At 38.6% G+C, this 22,503-nt stretch overlaps 1 protein-coding gene across 2 annotated transcripts in view; it reads right to left on the minus strand.

The window, feature by feature from the left end:
- The window catches only part of SHQ1 (SHQ1, H/ACA ribonucleoprotein assembly factor), a 107,748-nt gene that overhangs the window by 58,044 nt on the left and 27,201 nt on the right, over positions 1–22,503 (minus strand). For both annotated transcript variants that reach the window (XM_003132324.6, XM_021069218.1), the window contains exons 7-9: positions 12,945–13,099; positions 10,481–10,534; positions 8,133–8,256 (exon numbers count right to left, since the gene is read on the minus strand). In XM_003132324.6, coding sequence (XP_003132372.3) covers positions 8,133–8,256; positions 10,481–10,534; positions 12,945–13,099 — 333 coding nt within the window. The remainder of the gene's footprint in view (positions 1–8,132; positions 8,257–10,480; positions 10,535–12,944; positions 13,100–22,503) is intronic.

The raw sequence follows: 22,503 nt of genomic DNA on the forward strand, positions 1-22,503 counted from the left end.
TCTGACTGATGTGAGGTGGTACCTCACTGTAGTTTTGATTTGCATTTCTCTCATAATTAGTGATATTGAGCATTTTTTCATGTGCCTGCTGGCCATCTGTATGTCTTCTTTGGAGAAATGTCTATTCAGGTCTTTTGACCATTTTTCAATTGGGTTGTTGGCTTTTTTTGCTGTTCAGTTGTATAAGTTGTTTGTATATTTTAGATATTAAGCCCTTGTCAGATGCATCGTTTGAAACTATTTTCTCTCATCCCATAGGCTGTCTTCTTTTTTTTTTTTATGATTTCCTTTGCTGTACAAAAGCTTGTCAGTTTGATTAGGTCCCAACAGTTTATTTTTGCTTTTATTTCTGTTGCCTTGGGAGAAGGTGTTTTCTTAACAGGCATTCTCCCCTGTAAATTGTAAATACTTTTACTTTATAGCTTAATTTTTGTCTTATTTTTATTACATGATAAATCAAGAGCCAAGGTCAAGTCATATATGTCCTCATAATTCTGCTGATTCTGTTATAATGCTTTGCATAGAGAAGGGATTTGATTTGTATCTGTTGAATAAATATCTGCTTGTTTGTTATTTTTCAATATTAATTCCTATTTAAAGGAACTCTAAATTGCAAAAATGCAATTCTTCCATGTTTTCCAAATAACATAAAAAGTATTATTCAATTTACTTCATCTAGATCTCAATATTACCATGTATTAGTACTTTCACTCATTAAGGTCAAATACAATATTCTCTGCCCAAATTTGTCTTAAATACATGCATTTTTCTGCTTTCATCCTCTTACTTAAAGAAAGTAAACTTATAGTTACTTCCTTAAAAACTCAGACCAATAAATAAAAATAAATAAGTAAAAATAATCTCAAAACTGACATTAGATTTACTTAAGAAGCACTAACTATAGAAGTTTTTTAAAGCTATAATGTCAAACCATGTAACTAACCTCCTGAGGTTTTTTTTTTAACATTACTCAGCTTAGAAATTGCATAAATTAACAAACCATCTTAAATAGTATAGGAACTACAATGTAGATCAAAATTGCAGATGTATATACATGTCAATATTTAAGAGATCAGCAGATTTTGAGCCATCATCCATTAGGTAAGATACTTTAAGTGATTTTTTTTTGGGGGGGGAGCAGAAAAACCATAAGTTCTTAATCATCTGTGGCCATTAAAAGGCAATTTATTATTTGTAAACCATACAGGAAATGCTGCCCCCTACAGAGTATTTTAAGAGAACAAAGAATATTCTATATAAATGTAACCCAGCAATTACCAAGAGAGCAATCTAAAAAAATTTTAGTGATTAACAATATTTAATGATTAACAGGATTATTGGGGAAAAAAGCATCTATGGAGTTGACTGGAATTTGATTTTCTTCCCTTTAATGTTTATTGCTCATATACACTATCCTTCCACACAAAAGTATATATGTAAACCCACAAAGGCTGAGGATAAATAACATCTATAGCAATAACGTGCCAATTTAAGAGTTGGGAACACAAATGTGGGCTCTGAGGAAGAGGTGAGAGTAAAAGGAATTTGCTTTGCCTGGTGGAAGAATCAGGGAGAGAGAGCACCAAGGCTGGCCTACCAGGATGTCATACAGAGCGTTACTCTCTCTCACACACATTTCAGCTATAGCTCACACACTCCGGGGCTCTAAGCCCCTCCTTTCTTAGGTTGGTTGGTATGTACGTAAGTGGTCAGCAAAAACAGGTACAAACAGTACTTCAATATTTGATCTGAATTCCAAGCTACTAAAATTTCTTCAAAGCACTACAGTTGTTCCATTCTTAGAAATTTTTAAAGTATGAAGAGGAATTGACTAGGAAATAAAAAGTTTGAGAACAATTGAGAAGGAAGAAGAAAACAGAATTATCATGTCCTGGCTGAGGAGCAGGGAATTATGTGATAATATTAGGGAAGTAGAGAAATCAATGCTAGAGACCAGCTAACTCAGGAAGAGAAAGTTAACTCAGGTAGGAAAACTATCAGCTAGTTTAGTGGGGCAAATCTCAGGGTCAAACAACATATCAACTTCAAAGTTTCACTGATGAAACAATTTTGTCTATGAACTGCGTCATGTCCCTCACTCACAATATCCAGAACACTTCCTTCCATCCTTCTATGTCCAATTCTTCAAGTCCCAATTCAAATCTCAGTTCCTATACGAAGCTTTCTCTGATTCCCCAAAAACATCACCTCTCCCTTTTCTGAACTACTTCACTTTGTATAAGATGCCTACTACTGCCTACTATGGATTTTACATTTTTGATGGACATCTCAGTTACTCATCCACATGCTCCCCAAATACAGTACCTGAATCTAATTCATATGTACAGGGCACAGTGTATCTAATAAGTAGCTTTTTCGTAGGTACTGACAAAATCCCTACAGAATGAAGAAATTAATAGATGAGGTCATGAAACAATTAAGAAGTACTTCAAAGCAAAAAGAAATCTTGGAGGAACTGAAAATTGGGAGTCCAATAAGGCAGAAGCTCCCCTCTGTAGGTAGTTATACATCTTAAATGACTTAGAGCTAAGCCAGTTTTCCTGGCTTTCTACTTTCACCAGCATGGTTCTTCTTTGAGTTACTTATTACACATGTAATTAAAAAACAAAAAACAAAAACAAAAAACAAAACGAAACAAAAAACACCTGGTAGTTGTGTTCTTCCATGGCCCCCATTAGAATTTGAAGCTTCCTGAGGGTCTAAGTCAGATCCCTCCTATTCACTCCTCTATCTTCAGACCCAGCTCAGCACCTTGGTGAAGCAAATGCTCAACAAATACTTGTTCAATGACCCTCAAAATCATCTTACATAATGTTCTTAACAACTAGAAATTAAAAGGTCTAACAATTCTTTAAAATGTCTCTAATTGGGAACCCACTAAATTAAGATTAATGTCAAAATTGGAAAATCCTAATGATTTCATCTTTTAGTTTCAAGTTTGGGGTAATCTTTATAATTCAATAAAAAGAAGCATTTGGACTTCAGACTAAACAGAATTCAAATGCTGAAAACAAACTCATCTTCCAGGCTGCATCAGGACCCACAGCTCATACAATACACTTGCCTTATCTCAGTTTCCTCAACGGTAATTTTTCTTGAAGAAAAAAGTTAGGCCCAAGCTCTGTGCTTTGCCTCTTCTCTTTCACACTGATTGTGTTGTTATCTCCATCTACAGAAGAAGTTAGTAAACCTGTCACTTCTGAAAAACTGATTATTGAGCTGAGTAAAACTTAAATATGTAAGAGCTATTAATGATATGAAGTAATGTCAGCTTTTAGTCGGTAACAATAACTAATCTCCTGAAGGCTGTTTCTTAGGATATAGCCACATAGCTACCAATCATCAAACCTCAAATGTGCACAGAAAAGGTAGGTTTCTGATTAGCACTCCAAACAAACAGGACCAGAGTTCCCCTCGTGGCTCAGAGGAAACAGACCTGACTAGTATCCATGAGGATGAAGGTTCATCCCTGGCCTCACTCAGTGGGTTAAGGATCCCATATTGCCGTGGCTGTGGGCGGCAACTGCAGCTCCGACTTGACCCCTAGCCTGGGAAGCTCCATATGCTGCAGGTGTAGCCCTAAAAGAGGAAGAAAAAAAAGGGGGCCAAAAAATAATAACTCCAAATGTGTATCAGTCAAAAAAATATATACACATGTTTGAACACAAAGTATGTCTTCTACAAAACGTTTCCACAAAATTTAAAATACAGATGCAAAAAACAAAAAATAACAACAAAAACCAAAGATAGGCAGGGGTTAAAAGTCCAAACTTAAGAAAAATAAATTCTTACGCAGGAAGATCACAGCATGTACAAAAAGAGACCACAGGATCCCGAACTCCCTGGAGCTCATCACCAAGCTTCGGCAAGTACCAACTCGTGGCCAACCCCGTTTCCTCCACACCCTGCCCGTTTCCCCCGACCCCGCTCTGGATTATTATGAAGCAAATCCCAGGCTTCAAATAATTTCATTTATATAACAATTTCAACCCTTCAAAAGGGCACAGACTTCAAGTTAGACAGACCTGGCGCCCAATCCAGGCTCTATTGACTCTGGCTGGGTGACTCTGGGCAACATGACTGAACTTTCTTGAGCTTCTCTCTGCAAAGGGGAGATGGAGTCTGACCTCCCAGGATGAGAGTGTGGACAATGGGAGCTAAGGTACCTGAGGCACTGAGCCTGGTGCAGGCACGCGGAGGCTGGAATGAGGACAGTGCTAGCACATGAAGCCAGACCTCTTTCTGACGCACTCCCAGAGAGGCTCCCAGGACAAAAGAGCTATCAAATATTCCCATTTTTAAAAAGAGACACTAAACCCTCTGTGCTAAACTTGCAGGGAGACTAACAAAAAAACTGATCCATGACCCTAGACCAATATTCACCTCCAGGAATATAAGGGAAAAGAGGTCCAGAAAAATCTCTTTGGCTAAGGCTGCTGGAGTGCTATGGGGTAATGTCAGCTTTCATGAGCTGGGAGAGAAGGTACTCTCCTGTCACTTTAAACCAAGAGAAAGGAGGGTAAGGAAGGGACCCTGAAGAGTATAACCAACTCGTCCTGGAAATTGTGGGGTACAATGACTTGTGTTTGACTCAAACTTGATAAAAGGCCCCCATTGGAGAAGCAGGAAGGGGCAGCCTGTGGCTTAGTGGAGGACTGCTCTGGAAGCAAGCAGTGCTTCCTGCCACAGGGAGAGCAATCCCCTCCCCATCACTGGCTTCCCAACCTGAGGCAGGCCTGAGCTGGAGAAGGCAAGATTTATTTTTTTAATCAAGTTCAAAGGGAACATTTTTTTGGAAGTATTGAAATGAAACTCTTCTTATAATCTAAAACAAGAGAAAAAGTTATAGAATATGTATCATATATCATAGGATATATGTGTGTGATGTGCTATTTATAGGCTATATATTCCATCCAGAAACAATAAAAGAAAGACTCCACAGAATGAGCTCAAAGGGGAAACTGGGAGAAAAAAATTCATTTTTTTTCCTTTTACCCCATGACATTTAGCCCTTTTAACCTAATGGTTACCTTATATGTCCAATTGAGGCATAAAAGTATAGAAGAAAAGTAAAGAAGGCCTTTAGAAAAATGAACGAAATACACACAGTAGAACAAACAGTAAGTTGTATGAACAATGTATAATCAAATACTAAATTATATCACTTTTAAAGAGAATAAAATTTCTTAAGACACATTAGAAAAGCTGCTCTCTTTTGGTTTCTTCTCTTTTTTTTTTTCCACTGATTTCCAGTAACAGTAGCTCAGTGATGCTTCCATGAAAGGTTCTTCCCACTCTTCCCAAAAGAATAGAACAAGGAGGGGGAAGTGAAAATTGCTAGAGATAGGAAGAGAGGCAAAAAGAGGGGATGACCATGTGCCCCAAGATCAATTCCATGGGTGCAGCCGTATGTTAAACACTAAAATAATGCTTAAAAGGACAAAGTAAGTCTTCTGCCCTTGCAGGAATCTGAGCTAGGCATATAATAACAGTATGAGATAAATGTAGTCTTCTGGAGGATGGGGAAGGTGTAGTACAAAGACTATAAAATTGTTAACAGTCAAAAGTCCAATAAAGAATCCTTGTAAAAGCTCCTGTGCTATCAGGTAAAGCAAATTCATGGCTCTTTAAAAACTTAGCTCTTAGTCCATCCTCTGTTGATTCTGATACCAGCCTTCCTTCATTAGTTTGGGAAGTTTGTTTCACTTAAGACCAGTATTTCTTTTAGGAAAGATTTATTAACTTTCAAATATGGAAGCACTATGTAGATCTTTATAGTAAAAGCATGATCATTTTTTTGAATTATAAGTAGGCACAAATTCATTCTTAGAAAACATCAAAAGCCAAACCAGAGCTACTGCACCTAAATTATGGGGTGTCCAAACAACTGAGACTCTTCAATGGCATTAATGGTACCCCACTGTCACCCACCTGTACAAACATAGATTTCCAACCCCAACCAGAGCTCGTCATCCCACAACAAGCCAACAGCTCAAGGCTCAAATGTTAGAAAACCTGGCTCAGTGCTTCAGCACTAAGTAGCCACAACCCAAATTAGCCACAGAATATACTATGTGTTGTTTATAGAGGGCTGGGATTCATTTTCAGTGTGCTACCTCAGGTTTTCTGTTGCTATTGCAAAACAGCAGATAAGCCTATTTCTTGTCAAATAAATAAGGATGGAAAGTTAAGTCTAAATTTTCAATTCTGACCTACCTACTGAAACTGTTTGAGTAATTGACTACAGTGTAAGTCAAGGCAATCAAATTTATTTCAGGTTATACCATCACAGAATTGATTACTTCTCAAATAAAAATCCAGAGAACTAGATTATTTCCCAGAATAAAAAGCAAAAAGCAATGGAAGTGTGTGTGCATGTGCATTTGCACATGGGGGCTTTGCCGGTTTTCTGTCTGGAAGCCATGATATAACAAGATAATCACAAACTGTATTCTCACTGTTTAAATCTATGAATAATGCACAGATAATCTAGCATGACTCAAAACAAGAAATTAATTGTGACATGTAACTCAAGTTCAACAGTCATTTATAGTAGATCAATTTTTCAAGGTAATTTTTGCAGTTCAAAAAAGAATGAACATGCAAAAATAAATTTTTAAAAGGGAGCTTCCCACTGTTTAAGAAGACAAATTCCTCAAAGGTAGTAGCTCTAGTTTTTTTTTTGTTTTTTTTTTTTTTTTTTCATCGTTTTGCCTTTTCTAGGGCCGCTTCTGCGGCATATGGAGGTTCCCAGGCTAGGGGTCCAATCAGAGCTGTAGCCACGGGCCTATGTCAGAGCCACAGCAATGTGGGATCCAAGCCGCGTCTACACCACAGCTCACGGCAACGCTGGATCCTTAACCTACTGAGCAAGGCCAGGGACTGAACCCGCAACCTCATGGTTCCTAGTCAGATTCGTTAACCGCTGAGCCACGACAGGAACTCCTGCTTTTCTTTATTTTCAATAATCCTTTAAAATAAAATACATCTAGTCTAAACCAACTGGATGAATAAAAAAGTATCCTTCATTTTAAACTATTATTCATGCTTACAATTATTGCCTACTTTATAAGAATCTACTTCAAACATGACTTTCCCCCCACGGCAAAAAGAGTATAGGTTACACGGAAGTCAAACAAATAAACAAACACACAAACAAAAAACCTAGATAAGCCTCCAGAGGGACAAAACCATAGAGGTGGGATTCTTTCCATTAAGCCAATGAAGTCACCTGGATATAAAGGAAAGAACTTCCTTTCTTTCTCCTTCTTAGCCTCAAGTCTGAAAACTAAGCCCCAGAAGCATTTTTATCTGAGGACAAAGAAATGATGAGACTCCCCAAGGAAACATGTAAGAAATGATCATGAAGTACAGCAAGTGACTTTTAAATAAATGTACCAGAATTAACACATACAAATGGATGTTGCCCCCTTCAAAGTTATTACCTTAAAAACTATATACCTAATCCAGTGATGCTGTCAGAGGCACTTGGGAATTTGTTTCAGAGCTTAAAATTTTCTACACCCTTCAAATGAGCAAGTATTTGTCTTTTCAAGCTGGATTTAGCAATAGCCAAAAGTCCTCAGAGTTGCTGTGCTTTCCATGGAAAGCCCTTCCTGATCTCCCAAATCCAGGTTCCATGCTTCATCCTATAATCACTGCTCATTCCCCAGCAGATAACTTTTCAGAGTTGGAAATGCTTACTTATTTACCATCTGTCACCCTGACAAAACTGTAAACTTCATAGAAGCAGGGAACCTGTATTATTTATTACTATACTCATAATCCTAGAATAACATCTAGAAAATTACAGGCATATGAATGATACAGAAATACACAATCCACTATTAATATAAAATGGCTTGTAACAATTTTTCTATTTACCCCTTGCCATTGTTATATGGAAAGAGTACCACACTTCTCTGTGTGACTACACATCTATATAGAGGGACTATTACTTTACATACCTGGGAGGAAACATGTTTGGATTGGATCATTGCCATTACTTATTAACATATAGAAAAAGAAAGCAAAAATCACGACTACATCTTCACAGACTAAAAGCACATAAACTTTTCATTCTCAAATGTGCAGTCACAATAATATCTTACCTAGTTGCAATATCTTTATAGTGTCTCTGTAGGCTTCCATCACCAGCTTGAAATGGCGGTGAAGTGGGTAGCACAAAACTCGTCTTCCAAAAGACACCAGGATCTCATGAACATTAGACCAAGTCTGTGAAGTATCATTTAAATAAGTAATCATTTCCATATTACACGAAACAAAAGCACACAACAAACGCATAACTATTCTCAATTAAAAACTAAGTCTGGATCATCATCAAGCCAAGTGGAAGACAAATACAAAGCCATGGAATGAGACTCTTTCTTTACACCTCGCAATATAATTTTTATCTCAGTCATAATTTCTCACACTTTATCAACATATCAAAAATGCTCCTTAAAAATCACATATATAGCAGGAAAGTTTTTAAAAGTCTTTTAAAAGTTACCAATCTGAATGCAAAACATATGGCACTAACAAAATACAGATGAACATAAAAGACATTTCTAAATGATCTATGTTTCATGTTTTTGTCTTTTAGGAGCATTCAAGATAATGTAGATGAAAAATACAGAACTCTTGAGTGAAGGGGTTCACAGTTCCCCTCTTCCTTTTCTCTCTTTTTCTTTAGCTTTTGGCATTTACTTCAGTAATTTGCTTTCACTTATCAAAGAGAAACTACTCATTTCTTTATCTTGACAGGTATCAGACTGATACCATTAGCAACACAAAACTTACTGAAAACACTAGAAAAAGATAAATTTTTACAAAATTTTTTAAATTGGGTTTTAATTTAAAATGTATAACAAATGTAACCCATATATAATACTTAAAATATAAAATTAAAACTGAGAGTAACATCGTTTCCATGTATGTATCCTTTCCATGTATGTATGTATTTCCATGTAGGTATCCTTAACGAATAAATCATCTGATTACAAATACCGAGCACCCAAAAAGAATAGTTTATAGCTAAAAAAAAAAAAAAAGGAACTTTTAAAAAATTCTGTCAAGAAGTGAAATAAAGGTATGATAGAACTATTAACATGTCTGGCAATTCTGTTACCTCGAAAACAATAAAAATTTCAAAATAAAGTCAAATAGGTCAATTTCTTCATGTAAATTTTAATAACTATGAAATTATATAGTCACCAACTACTTTGTTTTCAGTGTAAGTAATCAAGTGACCATTACAAAAGCCAGTTTCTCCATTAATCTACTGATCATGGAAATATGCAGAACCCACACGAAGTTCAAAGAATAGCACTTCTCCATCTTAAATATGCATACGAATTCCTGGAGATCTTGCTACCTAGTCTAACTCAGGGGGTATGGATTGGGATTCTGTCTTTCCAACAAGCTGCCAGAAGAGGATACATTCTCTGCTAAGATTCTCTGATAAAGTTAATTATTTTGGTTCCTGTTTACATCTTATCTATTATTTGAACAAAGTGATTCCACAGACACAATTTTGATTTTACAACTTAAAATGAACACTATCTAAGATTTAAACTAGAAACACACACACACAGAAACAAAACTAGTTGCCTTTAATAGATGATGCAATTATCAATTATTGAAATCAGCATTTTTTTGAAGCTTCTTTTTTGATGTACGACAGTGTGTTCAAAGCTAGTAGATTTACGGATACCATCCTTAGCTATTTTTGTTTTTTTCTTTTTTTTTTAGGAATGTACCCACGGCATATGGAGGGTCCCAGGCTACGGGCTGAATCTGAGCTGTAGCTGCCAGCCTATGTTTAGCTATTTTTGGTAAGATCTACACAACTATTCTCTGGAAAATAGATTATAAAAACAATTATTATTATACTAGAGAGTTATCAGATCTAAACATACTAATTGTAGGACCTAGGCTAAGTTATTTAAGCTATATGATACAAGTTTCCTCATCTGTAAAATATCAATAACATTTATCTCACAGACTTACTGAAGGGAACAGGTGAAGGAATATACACCTATACTTAAAAGGCTTGGCACAACCCCTGGTGGCAAGTTGCAGCTAAGAATATTATCACCTAGATTTGCTGCCCATCTGTGAGCTCTGAACCTCAATACATACCAACCTACCTCCATGCCTCAAACTCCACCCATATCCTGCCCCAAAAGACTCTGTCCCCATTCCTTCTCCAGAGTTTGTGCTCCCTTTCCTGACTTCCAAAATATCCTAACTGGTCTCATTATTATACTAGGATTAGTGTAAGAGTAACAAATGGAATCAGATTTTTATTAAAAAGATGGAAAGAAAAAAATGGACAATAAAGCTACCACTTTTTAAAAATCAAGGAATTGCTTGGTTGACCCAAAATAAACTAATAACAACAAAAATTAACTCTCTGAACAAACAGAATCAAAGCAAGTACAACTGAAAATCATACCTCAAACCAGCACAGCGTTGGACTCAGTTTTCTGATATTCCATGCAGATTCAACCTTATTTGTTTTGAAGAAAACAAATAAGGTTGTCACATTAGAGACAAAGTCATTTAAAAACAAAGCAAATACATCCACTTATTCAACAAAGCAAATACATCCACTTATTCAACTAGTATCATATAAGAACTAAGAAGCATTTAGGACTGCGGGAAAGTAATGACTTTAATGATGCCAGGGTGATCAAAGGCGAGTTTCTGCCTACTCTGTTTGGAATTTTAGAAAGTAAAGCTTTCACACTGATAAGAGTACCAGAACACAAGAGCACATAAGCAAGGGCTTTAAAGCTAAAGCAAAGCAATGCGTGCTCAATTTCTGTCCTTCCCAACTAGGTTTTACTTGCCTCCCAGATATTTATAAATAATCTACCAAAGAACTGAGAGATAATGTTCAAGTATTCTCTGTGGCACTTAAAAAGCTGCTCAAGCATTTGGCCTTTCAGAGAATGCCTGTGAGAAGAAGTACATTCTAGAGAGCAATCCTGAAGTTTCAGGACTTCACAATTTTAAATATGTGAATGTAAAAATAAAAAATGCTAGGTTTTATCGAGCATAACTACATATTCTCAATCTCCTCAAGCAATATGAAGCACTTTTTCTGTCGAAGAAAACATTTTCTCCAACTATGGTATCCTAAAAAGATGAGTGGAAAAAAACCCCTTTTTCAGTTACAGTATGACCTCAATATACTCATTAATATTCATTTTGGAGTCAAATGCAAATCTCAAAAATCACTGTTGAAATTTTCAGAATTCTAACAGCAAAAAATTTGGCACATATCGACTCCTTCTCCTAACACTAAGCAAATGCTACCATGTTCAGTGAGAAAAGCAGGTCAAATAATAGCATAGGGAGTTCCCTTCATGGCTGGGAGTTCCCTCCATGGCTCAGCAGTTATCAAACTCAACTAGGATCCATGAGGATTAGGGTTCGATCCCTGGCCTTGCTCCATGGGTTGGGGATCCGGCGTTGCTGTGAGCTGTGGTGTAGTTCACAGACACGGCTCGGGTCCCAAATTGCTGTGGCTGTGGCAAAGGCCAGGGGCTGTAGCTCCAATTCATATACTAACCTGGGAACTTCCATATGCTGCAGGTTTGGCCCCAAAAAGCGAAAATAAATAAATAAAATAAATAATAGCATATACTATAACCCAATGTAAATACACATGCAAACAGGTGTACCATAAAAGAAGACTGCAAGAGAAACATCACCTTGCAACAGTGGTTATTTCTGATGGCAGAGATGGTAATTTTAATTATCTTCTTCCTGAGAGTATTTTCCTTCACAATGATATGAATTATTTGTGTCATTTTAAAAGGCAGGGGGAGGGGAAGAGGAGAGGGGGAGGAGATTAAGAGGTGCAAACTATTACATATAAATAAATATTAATGAGTATAAGAATATAAGGTACAGCACAGGGAAATGTAGCCAATATTTCATAATAACTTCAATTAGAGTATAATGTATAAAAATACTGAATCTATGTTGTACGCCTGAAACTAACATTGTAAATCAACTTTACTTCAATAAGAAATGTTTTTAAAATAAATAAATGAAAAAGAGGGAAGCATATGCACAGCTCAAAAATAACCCCTTCAGCAAGGACAATTATAAACAGCTGCAGGGGAGTTCTCTGGTGGCTAAGGAGGTTAAGGATCTAGCCCTGAACTTCCACATGCTGTGGGTGTAGACAAAATAAATAAACAGGTGCAGGGACTTATTAACTGGGAAGACTTTTTTGTTTTTCAGCCTTTTTTATATACACAATCAGTGATATAGGTGAGGAAGAAGTTTAGCTCTTCGTTTACAAAATCAAATGTGGTTTAAGAAGAGATACAATACATTTTTATAAGATCATTTAAGAAACAACAAACTTTACAGAAAGATTTACTTTTACAATAGGATTTCATCGAATAGCAAAAGGATACAATGCGAGTTTTTAAAATCTGATTTAATACAATTTTTCAGAAGTACACATACTATTTAAATTGAGGGACACCTCAGATTTCCTTTTTTAAAAAAATACTATGCTTTACATCTGTGAAGGAGCAGTTCCGAGAAAGACTCTAAATGGGTTTGGTAACGTTTACCCCTTGCCAATGTCAAGTGTCTCATGGCAAGAGCCCACTCAATTGGTCAAATGACCTCCTAAAAGAGATGAGAGCTCAGGATATTCTTCTCTACCCTCAGTTTTACTTTCCCACTCCCCTACTGGGTAGAGATGAGTGCTGAGAGAGAAGGGAAAAGATGAAACAAAAACATCAGGCTTTCACGCTGGTACCCAACACCAACACACCTGTGCACCTCTGCCTGGAACATCCCTATGTAACTCATCACAACTGGTCGACTCATGACCGTAACACAGCTTACTCCATACAAGAGTCTATGCCAACAGGCAGAGACACACTTACATTCTTCTCTCCTTCAGTGACACGTGTTTCATAGCAATATGCCAGAAGGATATCTATCAAACTGTAGTAGACCTGACGATGGGCTCTCTTGTCTAGCAGGTAAGATTTATTGACAAAATTTCGCAGCTGATATTTCTCTTCTTCAGAAAAAGACACTAGAAGAAAACGTATTTAAAAATTAGATGTTCCATTCTGCTTTATAAAATCCCCACTGTAGAAGATTTGTCAAAAACATAACTTTGATTATAGAAGCGGAAGTAAAAGTTACTTAACTCCGGACCAGAAACAACTTTTTTTTTTTTTTTTTTTTTGTCTTTTTGCCTTTTCTAGGGCCGCTCCCGCGGCATATGGAAGTTCCCAGGCTAGGGGTCGAATTGGAGCTGTAGCCACCGGCCTACACCACAGCCACAGCACCGAGGGATCAGAGCCGCGTCTGCAACCTACACCACAGCTCACGGCAACGCCAGATCCTTAACCCACTGAGCAAGGGCAGGGATCGAACTTGCAACCTCATGGTTCCTAATCGGATTCATTAACCACCGCGCCACGAAGGGAACTCCAGAAACAACTTTTTAACTAGACTTCACATTTTTATTAAGAGCTATGTACCTGCTCAAATCCTAGTAGGGCTAAATAAAGGAAAAAATGTCTAAGCAATATCTATTCCTTTTTCCAGACCTCACCCCAACCCTACTCTTTTTTTGCTACCCTGCTCTGTATTCAAGGTGGCTAAATAACAGAATTATTGACTTTTAAGTTAAAATAATTACTTTTTGACAACAGAAAACGTAATCGCCAAATGAAGCACTCTGTAAATATTCATTATCCACTTTGAAAGTTCTACACAAAGTAATGGACCTATTCCCATATATCAATCAATTTTAAAGGCATAGTATTTCATAAAGTATCCTTTAACACAGAGAAAAGGTTTACATAAAAATGCAAATGTGACCACAGAGCACAAAGGATGTTTCCTTTTCTTCTTTTGCTTGGCACCTCTTCTTTTCATCTTCATTAACAGTCTCTTCCATGTTAAGAATCTAGTATATATGTCACTTCACACTTTTCTTTACAACCATACAGAGACACAAACATATATACATGGGAGTTGATACCTTTTTCCCCCTCCAGAGAATGAGATTTTTTTTTTCCATCCAGCCTATCTCACTCAACAATACTTCTTGCAAATTCCTCCAAGTCTGGTACTTAGCTAATTTCTGCAAAGGAGTAGAATATCTCATGGTGTAGCATGCTCTATCCAACCACTCCCCCTACTGATGGGCATTCACTTTGCTTCCAGTTTTATGCCACTGCTAAGAATGCTGCAATAATGAGATTCTTCTATATAACACTGGGAACTATATCTAGTCACTTGTGATGGAGCATGAAGCAGGATAATGTGAGAAAAAGAATGTATATATGTATGTATGACTGGGACACTTTGCCATAAAGTAGAAACTTGACAGAACACTGTAAACCACCTATAATGGAAAAAGTAAAAATAATTATAATAAAAAAAAGAATGCTGCTATAAATATCACCATCATAATGTCATCAGATACTGGAGGTTTCCATTTCTATAAAATAGACTCCCAAGTGTGGATTTCTTGTTTTTCAAAGACATTTTATTTATTTATTTACTTCCTACACACATCTTTTGCCCACTCTCAGAAATAAATGCTTTTTAAAAAATCATTTTCAGTTTAATGGATAAGAAGTGACTGTGGTAAGAAAAAAATTCTAAGATGAATCCCAATGAGTCACATCACTTGATGTGGGGAGGACCTGCAACTTGCTTCTGTTCAAAGGAATATGGTCATGGTAATAGGACAGTCACTATTACGATTATGATGATTATGTTCCATTATCAGTAGATGAGCCAGAGACCCACCTGCTGATTTTGAACAAACAAGATGCTATGCGTGAGGAGGCTATGCAGCAGGGAACTGTGCGGTCCTCTAAGATCTAAGAGTGACCCCCCAGCTGGAAGCCAGCAAGAACATGGGGGCCTCAGTTTCTATAGCTGCAGGGGTGGAATTCTACCAACCATCATGTGAGCTTTAAAAAGGACCCTGGGCTCCAGAAAGAAACTTAGCTGCCAACACTTTTTTTTTTTTTTTTTTTGGCTTTTTAGGGCCAAACCCACAGCATATGGAAGTTGCCAGGCTAGAAGGTTAAATCAGAGCTGCAGCTGCTGGCCTTCACCGCAGCTCAAGGCAACACCCGGGAGTTTCTGCTGTGGCTCAGTGGTAATGGACCCGACTAGTATCCATGAGGATGTGGGTTCAATGCCTGGCCTTTCTCAGTGGATTAAGGATCTGGCATTGCTATGAACTGTGGAGTAGGCTGGCAGCTGTAGCTCTGACTCAACCCCTAGCCTGGAAACATCCATAAACTGCGGGTGCTTTAATCCTAAAAAGCAAAAGGAAAAAAGGCAACACCAGATCTTTAACCCACTGAGCAAGGCCAGGGTTCGAACCACACCCTCATGGATACCAGTCTGGTACATAACCCGCTGAGCCACAACGGGAACTCCTCCTATACCTACTTTGAAAAAAAAAAAGGAATTCTTGTTGTGGCTCATGGTTAAGAACCCAACATGGTGTCTGTGAGGATGCAGGTTCAATCCCTGGCCTTGCTTGATGGGTTAAGGATCCAGCATTGCTGCAAGCTGCAGTGTGGGTCGCAGATTCAGCTCTGGTTCGACCCCTAGCCTGGGAACTTCGGTATGCCTCAGGTGTAGCCGTAAAAAGAAGGAACAAAAAGGAAAGAAGACAAAAGAAAAGATAGCCATCACTGCCTACAGCCTTGCAAGACCCTGGGCAGAAGACCCAGCTAAGCTAGGGCTGACCCCTGACCCACGGAAACAAGAGACAAATTAGAACTTTGTTCCTTGTTTGTAACTTGTCATGCAGCAAGAGAAAACCAATACAGTGGCATATGATAGTTACTTTAGGTAGTATTTCTCTAATTGCTAAACTTTGAACATTATTTCATAGGTTTGTTGGCAATTTGGAATTGCTCTCTTGGAAAATACCCATGTGAATATGTTTTGCCCAGTTTCTTCTGGATGGCTGGTCTTGTCAAATATTTAAGAACTCGTCTATTATAGATATGAACCCTACTCATCTCTCTAAATCTACTGCATCTTGACTGACTTTGTTTAGGGAATCTTTTGCCACTGAATTATTTATTTTTGTGTGTCGCCCAATTACATCTATCTTTTTTTTTAACAGATTGTGAATTTATGGCCTTTGATAAGGTTTCCTCAACCGCTGAATTGTACATAGAGACTCTCAGCTTTTCTTTAAGATTTACTGTTTCCTCTTTTATATTTAAGTCTTTAATCCATCTGGAAGTTATTTTTCATGTTTTAAGATTTCAGTTAATTCCAGATGAAGAGTTAATTGTGCCAGCACAGTCTGTTCAGTAATCCATCTTTTCCCACAGTACTGAACCACCAACTTTATCAACAAGATCTGCGCTTTTCTTGCTAAAAATTACTTCCAGGCATTTTCAGTTTTTGTCACATGCAAATACAATATTTTTCCCCATTCCCAGTAAGTTACTGACAGATGAGAAGTGGCGCTTTCTTTTTAAATACAAGTCACCTTACCAAATGTTGGCTAACCAGATCAAAAAAATCTAACTACTTAATAAATGCAAATGGTTTAATAAAAATGGAGTTACCGTTGTGGCTCAGCGGGTTAATGACCTGATGTTGTCTCTCTGAGGATGTGAATTCAATCCCTGACCTCACTCAGTGGGTTAAGAATCCTGCACTGCCACAGCTATGGCATATGTGGCAGACATGGCTTGAATTCAGTGTTGCTGTGGCTGTGGCACAGGCCTCAGCTGCGGCTCCAATTTGACCCTTAGCCTGGGAACTTCCATGTGCCACAGGTGCAGCCCTGAAAAGGAAAGAGAAAAAAAAAAAAAAAACCTTTAAGTATATATTGGGAAGGCAAGCAAGTCCAAGAGTGTAGTGCTTCCAAGCTTCCTTTGAGGTCTGTAATTCAGGCAAGCTATCATAGGATACATCTTCTCACATTAACAATATGTGATCATTATAGGTTCCTCATTAACTATACACACAAAATAAAATGCATCATGTCTTAGATGCTTAGATGATGAGACAGAGATTTACAGAGAAACAGCTAACAATGTAGATACGTTGAATTCCCAGCTTATATGAACAAAATACACCCACTACTTTCTTAGAGCAATTTTTTTTTTTTTGTCTTTTTTTTTTTTGCCATTTCTCAGGCCGCTCTCACGGCATATGGAGGTTCCCAGGCTAGGGGTTGAATTGGAGCTGTAGCCACCGGCCTACGCCAGAGCCACAGCAACGCAGGATCCGAGCCGCGTCTGCAACCTACACCACAGCTCACGGCAACGCTGGATCGTTAATCCACTGAGCAAGGGCAGGGACCGAACCCGCAACCTCATGGTTCCTAGTCGGATTCGTTAACCACTGCGCCACGACGGGAACTCCTCTTAGAGCAATTTTTAAGGAAACTTAAGCATCTATTTATGATTTACTATTACCTCTCCATAAGAGTGTTATCAATCTCTTAACTTTCGAAGTAATTCTTCATTTTCCTTCCATGTCCTATTAGACAACCACTTTCAAGTTCACTTTAAAAGTCACTAAGCCTAGTAAAGAGGATCATTCAGCTTTCACCACTAGTGCTTCATTGTCAAAGTAGTACCATAATAACACTGAAGACTTTTTGTCCAGGTTTGAGAACTGTCCTTTCTACTGAGGTAAGGACAGGCTAAACTGCTGTAACCAACAGACCCAAAATACAGTGGCTTCGGAAAGACAGTTGCGGAGTTCCTTTATGCTCAGTGGTAATGAACCCAATTAGTATCCACAAGGATGTGGGTTCGATCCCTGGCCTTGCTCAGTGGGCTGGGGATCCAGCACTGCCGTGAGCTGTGGTGTAGATCACAGATGCGGCTCAGACCCCACATTGCTGTGGCTGTGGCGTAGGCCTGCAGCTGCAGCTCCAATTCTACCCCTAGCCTGGGAACTTCCATATGCCGAAGGTGCGGTCCTAAAAAGGGAAGGGAGGAAGGAAGGAAAGGAAGAGTTGTTTCATGCTACTACCCTGACTGAATGATCCCAGACAGGTGGGTGTCAGAGTCTCCACCAAATAACTTCCATCCAGGATGCTGCTCTAACCAATGGGAAAGCAGGAGAAGAGGATGACAAACGCCTTCTTTCTAAAGACTTGATTCACAAAGCGTACAGAGCACTTCCACTCGCTTCCCCATCATCCAGGACTTGGTCTCCTGACCATACCCAGTGGCAAGGAAGGAAGGAAATGTGATCACCAGCCCATGGGCCCAGCCCAGCTCTAATGCAGGAAGCCTCTTCTTAGGGGCAAAAGATTAATAATAGACACATGGCTTCTTGGACACCTTTTCAAGAGACCAAGAATTATTAAACTGCCTTTTTAATATTCCTAAAATACTCTCCTGAAAGCTAGCGAAGCCCCAGTCCCTTTCTGTCTCTGCTCAACAAGAGGCTGTCCTTCTGCTCCTCACAACTGGGCAAAAGCCAGAAGGAATATGATTACTCCCACATAATGGCCCCTTTTCACATATCGTTTTCCAATCCCACTTCTATGCTCTCTTAGGAGTCTTAAGTTTAACATGGCTTCTTTCTGCTGTAAGGCTTCCTTCCAGCAGTTTTTTGTAGTCCGTCCTCTGGGAGAGAAAAAAATCTTAAACACGCTTACTTGAAATTACTAGAAGCGATATTCCTTTACTCATTTAAATATGTTAGAGTGAAAAAAAAAAAAAGGCTTTGACATAAAATATAATTATTTTTTCAACTATATTTTTAAAAATTTAATGTTTGTACTAGCAGTACTTCTATAAACAATAAATAACTTACATCAGCAACAAATAATGTATTTAATTTGCTGGCCAGCAACATGAAGAAAGGTATATATTTTCAAATTTAATGTAGGCCTCAGATTTGATGCCTGGCCTGAAGCATTCTTTAAAGACTGACATTTAAAAATGAAATTCATGGGAGTTCCCGTTGTGGCTCAGCAGGTTAAGAACCAGACATAATGTCCATGAGGATGCATATTCAATCCCTGGCCTTGCTCAGAGGGTTTAGGGTCTACCACTGCCCCAAGCTGTGGCACAGGTCACAGATGTGGCTCAGATCTGGTATTACTGTGGCACAGGTTGGAAGCTATAGCTCTGATTCGACCCCTAGCCCAGGAATTTCCACATGCTGCAGGTGCCACTGTAAAAAGAAAAAAGAAATTCGTGGAGTTCCTGCTATGGAGCAGTGGATTAAGGATCCAGCATTGCTGCAGCTGGGACAGAGGTCACAGCTGTGATTTGGATTTGATCTCTGGCCCAGGAACTTCCCTTGGGTTCGGCCAACAACAACAACAAAAAAGAAACTCATATGACAGGTAAACTGAGTGGTGATTGTTCCCTTAAAGGACTCATATAAAGATTCCTCAATTTAACTAGAAGCTCTCAGTTCACTTAAAGTAAAGTAAGGAAACTGTAAGAAGGAATATTTCTTCACCACATGAAGAAAGCGGACCTGAAAAAGTATTTTAAGATCTGTGGTACTTAGCAGGAAGATGTGAGAGAATATTCCCTTAGGTATAGTTTTGGAGATGTTCATTGATTCAGTTAATAGGAGGAGTTCCTGCTGTGGCACAGGAGGTTAAGGATCCAGTGCTGTCGCTGCAGAAGCACGGGTTTCGGCTTGGTGCAGTGGATTAAGTATCTGGTGTTGCTGCAGCTGAGGTGTAGACTGTAGCTTTGGCTCAGATTTGATGCCTGGCCTGTGAACTTCCGTATGTCGCAGGTGCTGCCAAAAAAAAAAAAGTAGCTACTAGGAAAGTGCCAGGTGTTCGTGTTCACTAGCCTTTACATCCTACTTGGCTAATAAAGACATCTGCTTCCATGTAATTCTGAACCACAATGTAAAGAGGCTCAGAACCATTGAATAACACATCAACCCACCAACAGGTTTATTCATTACTCTTAAGCCATCACACAGTAAGTGCTCAACAATTTATAAAGGACGACCTGGGAAGTGTGGGTTCTGATGTTACATTACCCACAGGTGTTTTCACACATCACAGGTCACTTTCCATGACCATACACACAAGAATAGTCAACTTGAAAGTACTCTTCTGAATTCCAGAATCCTGGGTGCCCCAACCTTCCCTTAAAATACCACCACTTTTTTCTGAGTGTTTTTGAGTTCCATTTTGGCCTAAGCAGTTCATTGATAATATACAGAAGTATTTAAATTCTGAAACTCAAGCAAAGAAACCAGAGATAATAAATAACAAAAACAACAAACCAGGACATCACCAGAGAAACCAAAAGTCTGAGCTCTCCCAGCCCTTTTTTATTAGAGCTGTAAATCAAATCACCCAGAGGAGAACTTGGGGAGGTTTGCACACCATTGGGTCTAACCGAGCAGCAGCACTGGAAATAACTAGATGTGGCGCCAACAATACTGGACGATTGCCACCACCAGTAACATTTGTTGAGCATTTGCATGACTTAGCTATACGACAAAGCAGCTTTGCTATATAGTTCACAACATTTTGGTTAATTACACTTCTATAAATAATCTACAGTCAAACAAAAGTCAGCTGAATGTTCAGTTCATTTGGTAGAGAAACTGGTGCCCGAACACTGAAGCAAATGGCCCAAGACCACCACCCAACATTAAAAACCCCATTAATACATTTGGGGACTGCCAAGAGGCTCCCATCAAAACGGAAAGGGACCTTGTCACTCCTCTTAGAACCTTGTCTAGTTTTGTTACTTTGACATTTTCCCTTCTGTCAAAATCCCTCTTCCAAACATCCCTGTCTTCTGTGGGTCAACAGTTAAATCATGTGTGATCTGACTCCTCTGAGAGGAATGCAAATCCATTACATTGTACACTTTCTGAAAACAGATTAAGGCAATCAGGAGAAAGTGTGCTGCACGTAAGCCCTTGGCCTAAACTAGCAGCCCTGAGGTGCTGTAGCTTTCAGAGCCGACACTGACAGTTCGCCCTGAAAACACTGGTGGCAAACAGGATGTCCCTGCTAGGAAGTTCATTGACTATAAAAGTTATGTGGTGTCATAACAAGCAGTCACGTGGCAAGATTCTTGGGCTGAGATTAACCACTGAGAGACAACACGGGAAATGTGGTAAATTCATCCTCGTGAAACCAAAGCTCAGTGGGAGCACAGCATTTAACACTTCCATTTACAAGCCTTTAGGGAGGGCGATCCCGATCATTACCAAACAGAAGATGTCAATGAAACTCAGGGTGACACTGAAAATGACAAGCACTGTAACCAAGGCAAAGACAGGGGCAAAGTTCACCATGTTAAGGCTTATCTGGAAATCAAAACAATCCAGCTTAGTATTTTATGAGGGGAAGGGATCAAAGCTGCACTCCTAACCTACACTACTATATTCACCTGGCAATGTCCCACTGCAATGACAAGAAGGCCCAGGAGGCAAAGGAAAAAAGAGGGAGAGGAGAAAGGGAAAAACTACAGCAACATGCTGCTTGAGTGAGCTGGGAACTTCGAAGTTTATTTTTTGGTTTATTTCTTTTCTCCCATATTTGAGACTGGTTCAACATACTTCAATTTAAATCTCCAAATGTGGGTGTCTCAAATATTCAAACAAGAAAAACAAAAATTGAGAGAGGAATCGTGTTAACAAAGAACTTCCCCCTAAAGCTGTGAAATGCACAAAAATTGGAATTTCAAAGGGAAGCCATTCAATTCCTGGCTCTCCTGCCACTGACTTACTCTATAATGACAATTTCTAAGACTTAGAATATGCTATGGGTTTTAAGGACAGCAGTGTCTAGCTCAATCCTCACGATAACTCTCTGAGGTAGATACAGGATTTCCACAGTGACCCAGAGAAGTTGCCACATCACAGAGCCAGCCTGTGGAGGAGCAAGGCGTTAAACCCTGAGCCCCATATTTACTTTATAGCCTATGCATATCCCCACACCTGGCACATTTACAAGATGCGAATTCAAATTCTTCCTTAATCATGTGCCTTGCTAATTTTTTAACGTTCTTTTTTTTTAGTAATTAACATACATCATGAAGTGATTATCACAATAAGTTTAGTAAACAGCCACCGTCTCATATAGACACAAAATTAAAGAAACAGAAAGCAATACTTCTCTTTTTTTTAATTTACTAATTTTTTAATAGTTATTCCAATACAATTTTTTTCTACTGTACAGCATGGCGACCCAGTTACACATACATGTATGAAAGCAGTATTTTTCTTGTGATAAGAACTCTTTAGATCTATTCTCTTAACTTGCATACATAACATAAAGCAATGTTAATTATATTTATCATGTTGAACATTACATCCCTAGTACTTATCTTTTATTTTTAAATTGAAGTGCGGAGTTCCTGACGTGGCTCAGTGGAAACGAATCTGACTAGGGACGCAGGTTCGATCCCTGGCCTCACTCAGTGCGTTAAGGATCCGGCATTGCCATGAACTGTGGTGTAGGTCACAGAC

Source organism: Sus scrofa, chromosome 13 (genome assembly GCF_000003025.6).
Source record: "Sus scrofa isolate TJ Tabasco breed Duroc chromosome 13, Sscrofa11.1, whole genome shotgun sequence".
In the NCBI taxonomy this organism is placed as follows: Eukaryota; Metazoa; Chordata; class Mammalia; order Artiodactyla; family Suidae; genus Sus; species Sus scrofa.